Source organism: Coregonus clupeaformis, unplaced genomic scaffold, assembly GCF_020615455.1.
Source record: "Coregonus clupeaformis isolate EN_2021a unplaced genomic scaffold, ASM2061545v1 scaf0572, whole genome shotgun sequence".
Lineage (NCBI taxonomy): Eukaryota > Metazoa > Chordata > Actinopteri > Salmoniformes > Salmonidae > Coregonus > Coregonus clupeaformis.
In genome coordinates this window covers 215,768-228,749 of record NW_025534027.1, presented here as the reverse complement: position 1 = coordinate 228,749, position 12,982 = coordinate 215,768, and the positions used below count along the sequence as shown (strand labels likewise).

The window sequence follows — 12,982 nt, the reverse complement described above, 5'->3', positions numbered from 1 at the left end:
CCTGGCCCAGCGCGCTAACGGCTAGGCTACCTGCTGTGGGAGGCAAAGCGACAGCGACGTAACACTTACATGACTGTGTTGTCGTCCACCAATATATCACAGCTGTGAGCAGGGCAGGAAATAGTCTTTTTTTAAAGAAAGAGAAAGTAAACATGGTGAGATTTTACACATCTCAACAAAAGCCCATTGATTGCTTTTCCTGAGTCCATTGTGATGATACACACAGGTAATTATTTTACTGTTTTGTCTGTGCTATTGCATTGCTTTCTTGACTACTTCCTGCTGACCTCTTGCCAGGCCCCGCCCACTAAGGGTTTCTTACCTTAAGGGTCTTTTTCCAGGTTAAGCAAAAAAGGTGTTTGTGGCGCCTACCTGCCCCATCCCCTCCTCGATGATTTTGGTAGTCAAGTAGTCCCCCCAACACTGCATGCAGAACTTGTGTCCACACTCCAGGCCAGTGAAGTACTGTGGGGGAGGAAGACGATGTTTCAGTCATGTAGCGATTCTACTACATCTTCTGCTGAGGCTTGGTACCAATACACTATTACACTACATCTTCTGCTGAGGCTTGGTACCAATACACTATTACACTACATCTTCTGCTGAGGCTTGGTACCAATACACTATTACACTACATCTTCTGCTGAGGCTTGGTACCAATACACTATTACACTACATATTCTGATGAGGCTTGGTACCAATACACTATTACACTACATATTCTGATGAGGCTTGGTACCAATACACTTGCTTAGGGCAACATTGTCAGCCTGTACAAGGGGGATTTATTGCCAAATAATGTCAAGGCTACTTTGTGATCTCAATCTAGGGGGACTAAACTACAGCCCAGAAATACCCCCCATAGGCACTGGTGGAGACCTGAGGACGTTGACATAAATACCCCCCATAGGCACTGGTGGAGACCTGAGGACGTTGACAGAAATACCCTAGACACTGGTGGAGACCTGAGGAGGTTGACAGAAATACCCTAGACACTGGTGGAGACCTGAGGAGGTTGACAGAAATACCCCCTAAACACTGGTGGAGACCTGAGGAGGTTGACAGAAATAACCCCTAAACACTGGTGGAGACCTGAGGAGGTTGACAGAAATACCCTAGACACTGGTGGAGACCTGAGGAGGTTGACAGAAATACCCCCTAAACACTGGTGGAGACCTGAGGAGGTTGACAGAAATAACCCCTAAACACTGGTGGAGACCTGAGGAGGTTGACAGAAATAACCCCTAAACACTGGTGGAGACCTGAGGAGGTTGACAGAAATAACCCCTAAACACGGGTGGAGACCTGAGGAGGAGGTCAAAGTGCAGCACAGCCACAGTGTTAATACCTGTCCCCAATCTTTCCTACTCTAGTGGGTAAGGGTTAGGGGTCGTCTCTCTTCTTTCGGAATAGTGACCGAGTTTGGGTAGTTGTGACAGGGCATGTCCTGATCCTTTCAGATGTACACTACTGGCTAGTGGATAGGGTGTAGGGGTTGTGTGATTCCCTTCAGAGTACTGACTGAGTTTGGGTAGTTCAGGTAGAAGAACTGACAGGGCATGTCCTAGTGATGGGGAATCGATACAGTTACATATCACGATATTATAATTGATACTTTGACTACATAAATATTTTTTTTGCTAGGTAGCATTTGCTAGCGCTAGTCGGCTGTACCTGCCCAAATCTCTGGTATTTTTCATCCTATAGCTGGTTCTCCATCTTATTTTTTAAAATAGTGAGCCAACGTGTTTTCAGCACTTTTATTTCCATGACTGATCAAAAATCATTTTCTCATGCTCTCGTCTCTCTGCAGCAGACATATAGTGAGCAATATGTTAGGAACATGAAATAGCAATAAAATCGCAGTATCGAATCACAATACATAACGTATCAGTATCTAAGTATGGTGATAATATTGTATCGTGTGGTCCCTGCCAATTCCCAGCCCGAGCATGTCCTGATCTTTTCAGATCTACACCAGTGTCTAGTGGGTAGGGGCTAGGAGTTAAGTGTTTCCCTTCATGCCCAGGGGTTGTGTCTTTCCCCTCAGAGCAGGATACTGACTGAGTTTGGGTAGTTCAGAGCTACACTACTAGAACCTGCAGGTATGGGCTAGGGTTCAGAGTAGGGTACTGACCGAGTTTGGGTAGTTCAGGTAGCAGATCTGACAGGGAAGGTCCTGAGCAGAGGACCTCGTGTTCATCAGCCGTGTCCTCGACTTCTTGCTGGGGTTGATGACATGGCATTCCGAGAACAATTTGTCAAGGTTCCCATCAAAATACCTAGCGAGAGGGGAAATGTCATCACTGGCTGGGAAACAAGCTACTTTATTGAGAGGTGTTTTATGCACTACAATACAGTGGAGGCTGCCGAGGGGAGGACGGCTCATAATAATGGCTGGAATGGAGCGAATGGAATGGCATCAAATGTGTGACGTATTTGCTACCATTCCACTGATTCTGCTCCAGCCATTCCCACGAGCCCCGTCCTCCCCAATTAAGGTGCCACCAAACTCCTGTGATACAACAGGAGCATCTTTAGGTAATGCTATAGCAAATGGTTACTTACAAAGGCAATAAATCACAGCCAAACTAAAGCACCAAGACAAAGGCTAACCCTGTGCCAGATCTCGGGACTTGAATTATCGGACACAGCATTAAAAAAAGGGTTGGCAGTGAAATTGGTAAACAGACAGTTGATTTGATCAATTCAATTTCCTTGTGTAATGCAGTCTATTCTTATGTATATTTAATACCAGACCATGGCCATTCAACAGACCTCCTAACTGACAGAATGATGGTAGCAATACTGCCAAGAAGATGACCCTGTTTTACAATGAGTTCACAACAAATCACACAAGAGCCAATGTCACAACTAACCTTTCCATCAGTTTCTCTTTGTCCCAGTTGAAGTGACTAAGAAGTATTCTTGTTATCGTTGCAGGGTTCTAGAGAAGAGTAGCAAAAATTAGGAGGCAAAATACACATTTATTTGGCCTCGGGAAACTTCACAACTTTTAAAAAAGACAGCCACCTACATAGCTATTTAGCATAGGATTAGACAACACTAAACGGTAACTAGCAGTACGGTCATGTAAGTCATACGACAAATAAGACCTAGGCTATTATTGTTCAAAATGTGTGTCTAATAATAGGAATCATAAAAATCTGCAATTCATTGCAGACAAACTCACTGGCTGACAGAAGTGGGAATCAAGGTTCGGCCATGTTGTTTCAGGCGCACAGGCCTCAAAATCAGACACAGTGGAAAGTAAGATAGCTAGCTAGCTGGCTAGCTATAATCCAGGTGAAACTATGGACATAGGGGGCTGATAGGATTTCACGTAAACTAGATTGCTCTGTAGCTATTTCGCCATGTTGGTGCCATAAAAGTAGAGAAATGGCTGAATACGTTGATAGCAGTGTTGTAATAGATATCAGGTAGCTAACTTGTCTAACAAGGGAATGACAAAGATGACTAGCCAAACTAGCTAGGTTGTCTGGATGTGTCTTACAGTTATTTTCATTAAATCTTTACTGTAGTTAGTTGGGTCAGCATCTTGGCAGAGCTGACAACTCGCTTATCTTGCTGAGCCAGGCGCCCTAGTCATTCAAGAGACATACGTTATTGGTTCGTTAGCTAACGTTTGTGAACTAGTTAACGTTAGCTAACTAGCTAACGTTAGTTGACCAAACTGAAATTGGCAGCTTCCCTAGACAGATAACGTTAATTTAGCTAGCTTGTTAGCTACAGTAGTTTGTTAAATTGGAAGTCGGAGTAACTTAGCTACAGTACCTAAGCTAACGTTACTAGCGTTAGTTTGTAGCTAGCTAACTAGCTAACGTTAGCTAGCAAACAAGCTAACAGGCGTTGAGGCTTACCGTTACCTACGATTGTTTGTGGTGGGCAGTAAACTAACTTGGTAACTAACTAGCTGTTTACGTTTTACAAGTTGCGGCCTACCGAGACCCAACATCCTCGGCCTTTCCTTCACCTCACCTGGATGACATCATTGACCTCCCTGATACACTCGACCATATGCTGAAGGATTTGTTCAGCAGTCAGAACCTCGAACCGATAGTCCTCCTCGTCTTGACCGGGCCCTAGTCCACTGCCCCCGGTCTCCCCACATTCATCTCGCTCTCCACCGGCCACAACAGGGTCATCCAACTCCACTTCCAGGGTGTCGTCTTCGGGATCCTCCTCAGCGCTGTCTTCGCTGCATTCCTCTTCCTCCTCGTCGAATTCATAATTGTACCCCTCGTCTGAGTCCATTACTCGGTTAATTTGATATCGTGACAAGGTATGATACAAACGCTAGATACGAGAATGTGTACAGGCCGCAATGAAACAAGAGACGAAATATTTCCGTGAAGAGAGTAGCTAGCTACATCAACATGAGCGCAGCTGCCGCTGTGGACCAACAAAGAGACGCGCCGTCATACGGACGGACGCTTTACGTCACGTCAAATAATGAAAGGATGGTCCAAGCAAAAGATGGACAAAATATTCAAGCTCATCAAGATCACTATTATGTATTTGTTGAGGACAGCGTGGAATGTTTTAACAAATGATTATACTTTATCATAAAGGTGTAAGGCTGCCATTCACCGTTGTGTATTCACCGTTGTGTTTTTCTCTAGTGAATTGGACCTTCTTTAAATGAGCCTTCATGATAAATCATTCAACAAACATTGGTTATTTATATTATTGTATAGGACATTGTGTACTATGGGCACAAGAATCCTATGGACACATTACCCACCAAAATACATTATTGGCAAAGCCATTAAAATCAATGAATAAATTGTCGTTTTAATACATTAACTTAGTTTTGTATCATATTGTAATGTTGTAGCCTATCACATTATATAACATGTAAGTGCATGAGACAACATTATATAGGGCCTGTTTACAATTCCACTGGTGGGCGTGCAGTGTGAGCGTGTAGGTAGACACTTTACCACTAGATGACAGCACAGAGTTAAATCTAAAACTTTTGATTTTTGGATTGAATTTAGTGGGACTGACAGCGATCTGCCCCATGGCCTATGGCGGAGGGCATAGCGTTGCGGTAGTGTTATAGAACATAAATAGGCTAATCTTATTTTGCAAGTATTCATTTTGCAAGTATATTGCAATAATCGTACGCAGTCTTCAAATTATTTTAACTCCTTTACTGTTTAGCAAAATGTGGAATCACTAGGCAATATTTAATTAACGTAAATCACCTTTGAGTATATCTGTTTTTACCTGATGATGAATAACCAGACTGTTTTCAATAACTATTACACATCTTCCGAGTCCTCTGTGAATTGAGGTATATTGTGTGTTTCAGGTTTTGTGATCACCGTTTTTTTTTTATTAGCCTATCTTATTGAAAGCTTACACATACCACAATAAAGGACAAAATATTTTCTACATAGATTACTAGACAAAATAGTATTTGAGCCAACACATGATATGTTGAGGAATGGTAGTTGAAAGCAGAATGGAGCGTCATGGATCTGTGCTCCACGTTTGTTTTTTCGGAGCCGTGTGACCTGATAGCTGCTTGATTTCGTATTCATTGTTTGTAGTATTATTTTCCAATACTGTTTGCAACCCCACAACTACGATTGTAAACTGAATGTTTCCACTGTATAAATCATCCGCTGTTACAAAAAAAATAGCCTTTGCTGTGATGGCACAATATCTGGAGCAGGTGTTCTTTTGTTTGGTGAAAAATGCAGTTTGTTTTCATGCTATTGAAAAAGAAAACCACAGCAATAATCACAGCATTATCTCCCATTGGAACAGTCAACAGTAGTTAACCCTAGGGTCTTAGAGATTTACAGACTTTATATCACAGATGTCCATGGTGTGATCTTTATGGATAGCGCCGCTAAATATCTGTTGCAACCTGTTGAGGCAACCAAACAGAAGCGATTGCAACATTCTGATTATGCTCTAAAGCTTTGTTTACACAGGCAGCCCAATTCTGATATATTCTTTGACCAATCAGATCATTTATTTTGCCCATAATTGGACTACATATCAGAATTGGGCTGCCTGTGTAAACACAGCCCAAGTAGACAAATACTGTGCTCTCTTAAAGAGAGGGGACATTTTTCTTAAAATGCCCACCACCTGAGGAAAAAAATCGGATATTTTGTCATTTTCCAGAATACAATAAAATCTAGTTTGGTAAAGCAACCTGATTGGGAAACAACAAAAAAAATGATAGCGAATGTGTTGTAGACATATTTCAATGGCAAACTAAAACCATAATAGTGTCCTGCAGTCTCAGATGTGCTCTAGTCAGATTTACAGTTGGGTGTAGGAAGATGTGCTCATATTAATGGTACAGTACAGTGAAATACCTTTTACCTCGTCTCTGTGCTCTTCTGATTACATGAGAGAGGAGCAGGTTTAATGTGATACACCTTTAAATCCCCTCATCTGATCTGAGCCAGACCAGACAGAGCCTGATCAGATCCTGTTAAAGCATGCACTGAACTGTCCTCCCGACACAACATCACTAACTGCTCAGTCTCAGTCTCAACACAAGCACTTCATTCTCTTTTCACCTCATTGACAACAAAAATGGAATTGAAACAAAAATATTTTATAGCTATTTTTGAGGAAAAATACAATGTATCCCCTGCTAGAATGCCAGGTGAACACACACAAACCCCCCTCTGAGTGCAGGCAGGGTTACTGTATCTGTGAGACCCAGGGGGGTGGCAGTGAGGGGGACATACAGGTGCCACGTTACACTGGTCCTTTGAGCCGGGAGGACTGGGGGGACAATGGTGCTGTTAACACTGCTGACTGGGACCTTTGGGCCCTCTGAAACTTTAATGTGATTTGGTGAGCGACCTACCGCTCGCCGAGGTCAGAGATGAACCCGGGCCCCGGCAACGTCCCGGGGTTGCCGTGTGTCGTCGCCGCTGTAACCAGATGCCGGCCTGGCGACGGGGGCAGAGGGGGGAATCGGGTGCCGGCTCGTCTTTGTCCACCGTGGCATGGATAATGACCCGTCTGTCCTCACCGGGGGGGCATAGAGAGATGGGACTCAGTGTCTCAGGTAAAAAGAGCACAGGTTACCAATCTGATTTATACAAGGCAGGACAGTGACCTGATCTCAGGCAGAGGAGACTGTTTTTGAATCATTTATACTCTGTGTTTTTCCTTCCTGTGGGTTTTGCCTCAGCTCGCACCATATAGAACTGTAGCCTGTTCCCATCTAGTGGTGCTCTCTGTCTGTATCTCGTCAGGGGTCACATGATATAGATAGTGGGTTTCTGTGCTGATTTCCTTGTAATTAAGAATCTTTCAATTTAGTCGATCAATCGATTACGTATATTTCTAAATAAACTTAGCTCATATCTGAAAGAGACACCTTTCGATGAGTGTGTCTTCCTCGATAATCCATGATCAGTCACCTATAAAAAAAACGCTTCCATTATGTTTTGGCCACGTTGACAAAAGAGTGTATTTAAGTGAGTTTCCAATCATAGCCCTGTAGCAGGGGCCATGGGCAACTAAAATGTATTCTTCTTCTTATTATTATTCTGCCTCTGGCAGAGGGGTAGGACTGACTTGGCCCCCTGGCAGAGTGGATGGGACCTGGTCCCCTGGCAGAGTGAATGGGAGCTGGAGGACTTGGCCCCCTGGCAGTGGGTGAGAGCTGGGGGACTTGGTCCCCTGGCAGAGTGGATTGACCTGGAGGACTTGGTCCCCTGGCAGAGTGGATTGACCTGGAGGACTTGGTCCCCTGGCAGAGTGGATTGACCTGGAGGACTTGGTCCCCTGGCAGAGTGGATTGACCTGGAGGACTTGGTCCCCTGGCAGAGTGGATTGACCTGGAGGACTTGGTCCCCTGGCAGAGTGGATTGACCTGGAGGACTTGGTCCCCTGGCAGAGTGGATTGACCTGGAGGACTTGGTCCCCTGGCAGAGTGGATTGACCTGGAGGACTTGGCCCCCTTGCAGAGTGGATGAGAGCTGGAGGACTTGGCCCCCTGGCAGAGTGGATGAGAGCTGGAGGACTTGGCCAATTGGCTGTACCGTAGAAAGGTGATCTCTGGGTGTTTTGTCCCGCTGTAATCAGACAGGAACATCATCCATCATGAAAGCGAGGCTATAACAGCCAGGTTACAATGGGAGATAACATCATGAGAGAGGTTATTACAGCCAGGTTACAATGGGAGATAAGATCATGAGAGCGGTTATTACAGCCAGGTTACAATGGGAGATAACATAAGGAGCAGGGTCACAGGAGCCCGGCCCGGGCGGCCTCGTGGGGAGAGGGACAGCTCAGGTGACAGCCCAGGTAAGTTCCTCATTACGTAGCCATGCCTGGCTGCCACTGGCCTACATGGCCAACTCTCCGCTGGCCTGGGAAGGCTAGAGTAAGCCAGGGCTGGTGTGTGAGGGCTCGATGCACGGCCACTAGCCTCACTGCTATGGTGAATTGGTTTATGCTGGATTGGTTTTGTGGTTAAATTGGTTTGGCACGAATCGGCAGAGTCCTGGCTCGTCCCTGATAGAGTGGTACAATGACTGGAGAATTGACAAGACATTGTAAAACGTTATGTCCTACGTACTTCTGTCAGTGATGTGATGGACATTACTCTGGCATTGAAATGACTTTATGACAAATTAGCATTAATGTTAATCCTCTATTGTTCAATCTCTATTGCAATTACAGTGTAACAGGCAAACAGAAAATCAAGAGCTTATTAGTTATAATACGTCTGAAATCTCAACTATTTATCTGGGACTCACCAAACAAAAATATCAACATACGCAATGTACCAGAGTCTGCTGAGCCCCCAAATCACTGACACGACACGATCGTCATCTGAAGGCGATTAAAGTATGAGTTGTTGGTCCGGTAGAGTGTGTGTCTGCAGGTGCATGTGTTTCACGTGTCACAGAGTTTTGGGAGTGTGTGACCCGGCCAGAGGCAGCATCACGTCCCCCCGCAGGTGACAAAAGTCCTACCCATTGTCTTATCATCCCCCTGTAGAAGTGTGCCATGGCCCAAGTGTGTGAGTGTGTGAGTGTGTGTGTGTGTGTGTGAGTGTGTGTGTTTGTCACCGTTAAGACCCACAGCCAGCTCTGTCTGTCCATCCAGCATGCTCGTAGATTTTCACTCACTGACATGCTAATCCTGGACGGACGCCTCTCTCTCTCTCTTCAGCGTCACAACCGGCATAGATCTGTTTTCAATATCTTGCCAACTCCTATGGTCATTGTCACATTAGAAAGCACAAACAGATCTGGGGCCAGGCAATACTTAACCACCACCCCGAATCTGTTATGTCTAAGGGATGCCAATATCGTTGTCCCCCAATCCGTTTACACAGAAAAGGACAACACCAGTGAGTGTAAGTGGGTTATCTTGACTGTTACACCACAAAGTAGAGATGTTATTTCGCAGTAAGCATATTTTTTGGGGGGGCAAAATTAATTAATTTGCCTTGGGATTAACGATTAACAACTAAAAGGGTTTGAGAATTGAATAATATCAAGCTAATATTCACCCAAAAGAGAGGATATCATTTTAATTAGGACAAGCCGATTAGATGAAATACGATGAATTAGTAAAAAAGAGACATTCTGTTCCAGAAAGACATCTGCTGTAAACTACTGGACCGCATTCTGGGCGGGATGCTATTTACTGGTTCATAAGATACTGGTTTATCGGTCATATGGACACATTGGGCGGGATGCTATTTACTGGGTCATAAGATACTGGTTTATCAGTCATATGGACACATTGGGCGGGATGCTATTTACTGGTTCATAAGATACTGGTTTATCAGTCATATGGACACATTGGGCGGGATGCTATTTACTGGTTCATAAGATACTGGTTTATCAGTCATATGGACACATTGGGCGGGATGCTATTTACTGGGTCATAAGATACTGGTTTATCAGTCATATGGACACATTGGGCAGGATGCTATTTACTGGTTCATAAGATACTGGTTTATCAGTCATATGGACACATTGGGCGGGATGCTATTTACTGGTTCATAAGATACTGGTTTATCAGTCATATGGACACATTGGGCAGGATGCCTTGTTACTGGTTATTAGCTGTGGTATGGTACATTGGGCTGGGCGGGATGCTATTTACTGGGTCATAAGATACTGGTTTATCAGTCATATGGACACATTGGGCAGGATGCCTTGTTACTGGTTATAAGCTGTGGTATGGTACATTGGGCTGGGCGGGATGCTAGTTACAAGCGTTACTGTGACTCTTTAAGGAACACCTGTGTCCTGGACAATCAGACTACACCATCATTGGCTGTCTGTTTATAAGTGCCACAATGTTTATTAAATACATTAAATATTGATTATATTGTAATGAACTGGATAGAAACTGGTTCGTCTGCATGACAGTGCGTTTTCAACCAATTTCATACCGTTCAACATACCAACAGTTTATTCAGTTTCCCAGACCCTGTAATAACACTAGCAGCACACCTCTTCACATCCCAGACCCTGTAACAACACTAGCAGCACACCTCTTCACATCCCAGACCCTGTAACAACACTAGCAGCACACCTCTTCACATCCCAGACCCTGTAATAACACTAGCAGTACACCTCTTCACATCCCAGACCCTGTAATAACACTAGCAGCACACCTCTTCACATCCCAGACCCTGTAACAACACTAGCAGCACACCTCTTCACATCCCAGACCCTGTAACAACACTAGCAGTACACCTCTTCACAGCCCAGACCCTGTAACAACACTAGCAGCACACCTCTTCACATCCCAGACCCTGTAACAACACTAGCAGTACACCTCTTCACAGCCCAGACCCTGTAATAACACTAGCAGCACACCTCTTCACATCCCAGACCCTGTAATAACACTAGCAGCACACCTCTTCACATCCCAGACCCTGTAACAACACTAGCAGCACACTTCTTTACATCACAGACCCTGTAACAACACTAGCAGTACACCTCTTCACATCCCAGACCTTGTAATAACACTAGCAGCACACCTCTTCACATCCCAGACCCTGTAACAACACTAGCAGCACACCTCTTCACATCCCAGACCCTGTAATAACACTAGCAGTACACCTCTTCACAGCCCAGACCCTGTAACAACACTAGCAGCACACCTCTTCACATCCCAGACCCTGTAATAACACTAGCAGTACACCTCTTCACAGCCCAGACCCTGTAACAACACTAGCAGTACACCTCTTCACATCCCAGGCCCTGTAATAACACTAGCAGCACACCTCTTCACATCCCAGACCCTGTAATAACACTAGCAGCATACCTCTTCACAGCCCAGACCCTGTAATAACACTAGCAGCACACCTCTTCACATCCCAGACCCTGTAATAACACTAGCAGTACACCTCTTCACATCCCAGACCCTGTAACAACACTAGCAACATACTCCTCTGTAATAAGCCTTCTCCTTCTCGGTCAGCAGTAAATGGTCTTTAAGCTAAGTCATCCCAATGTTTAATTTACTTGGTGAAATGAGCTTACATGCCTGTGATATTTACTTAAGCAATTGATTTTCTCATTCTGATAATGATGGTTCTCTCAGCAGATGGTGGGGGGGTGGTCTACGAGGGGGAGAGGATGTTTGGGAGGGGGGTATGGAGGGGGGTCTTTGAATGGGGAGAGGAGGTTTGGGAGGGGGGTACGGAGGGGGGAGAGGATGTTTGGGAGTGGGGTATGGAGGGGGGTCTTTGAAGGGGGAGAGGAGGTTTGGGAGGGGGGTACGGAGAAGGTAATCCCAGTTGGCCAGTGGCTTGACACCTGCTATACCCCCACCCCCTCCCACCCCTCATCCCCATCCTAAACTACTCCCTGCCCGCCCCCCCCCCCCCATCCCTCTCTTCCACTCCCCTAACTCACCTACTCCAACCCCCCAGATCTCCTAAATGTGCCCCCCTTCAGCTTCTGTTTTCAGCTGTGTGTCGTGTGGCTGAGGCATGGCTGGCTCTTTAATCCGCAAGTGGCCGTGTCAGCAGTCACGAGATGAGAGGCCTGGGGCGGGGGCTGAGGGAGGTGCGTGGTGAGGTTGAAACAACAACAATACCCAGTGATAACGCTCATTCACTGCCTTCCCCTCAGACATCTTCAACATATCCCAAAAACATAATCACCAGTTAGACCAGATCTATAATAATTAGCACATACCCACGAGCCACTTTGTCGATCCGTCAGATTACGATGTGCAGTTATAAACAATAACAGAATAATAAGGTAATTTCCCCCTGATCTCCTGGCAGTAAGACTAATCTGCTTGTGCCCTCCATATTTCCAGAAGGAACGAGCCTAATCTAGATTGTAATCTAATCCTGGGTGGATGGTGGGTGGTGGATAAAACAGGTCTTTGAGTGATTCGCAACCCTGAGATGAGGTTATAGGGAGGTGAACGTAATAAAATGACCTAACACTAGTACAAATGTTATTGATCATTACTATTATTTTAAATTAAGAAGTGTTCATTGACTTGAGTATTACAAGGCTGTCTATAATGTTGAATGAAATTAAGATACAAAAATATAAATAATAATTAATGTAATTGATTTAATACCATTGTTTTTGTTTTATTTCACTACGCCACAAATCTGTCTTCATTAATCTTATTTATGCAAAGACAATGCCAGTGAAGTACACTCACCATACCGTTCATATTTTCACCCGGATCATACCATTTTCTGAAAATTTCTAAAGATTTCATTATTGTTCACAAAGACTACTATTTTATCATACAATTCTGCCATTTTTTCATTCACATAGTTATCAACGAAAATACTTATAGTGAAATGCTTACACTACCAAAGGTAATTCTTCCCTGTAGATAGACAGAATACCTAGAAGAATATCGAATCCTACTCTTTGATCAGAGTTCACATTCAAAAGGATTAGATACAGTGCCTTGCAAAAGTATTCACCCCCCTTGGCGTTTTTCCTATTTTGTTGCATTACAT

At 44.5% G+C, this 12,982-nt stretch overlaps 1 protein-coding gene across 2 annotated transcripts in view; it reads right to left on the bottom strand.

Annotated features, from left to right (window-relative positions):
- The window catches only part of LOC121546363 (E3 ubiquitin-protein ligase arih1), a 36,364-nt gene extending 31,919 nt beyond the window's left edge, over nt 1–4,445 (bottom strand). For both annotated transcript variants that reach the window (XM_041857574.2, XM_041857575.2), the window contains exons 1-5: nt 4,000–4,445; nt 2,880–2,947; nt 2,138–2,282; nt 373–465; nt 70–125 (exon numbers count right to left, since the gene is read on the bottom strand). In XM_041857574.2, the coding sequence (XP_041713508.1) occupies nt 70–125; nt 373–465; nt 2,138–2,282; nt 2,880–2,947; nt 4,000–4,275 (638 nt within the window). In that variant the 5' untranslated portion in view covers nt 4,276–4,445. The remainder of the gene's footprint in view (nt 1–69; nt 126–372; nt 466–2,137; nt 2,283–2,879; nt 2,948–3,999) is intronic.
- Between the last annotated feature and the right edge of the window lie 8,537 nt (nt 4,446–12,982).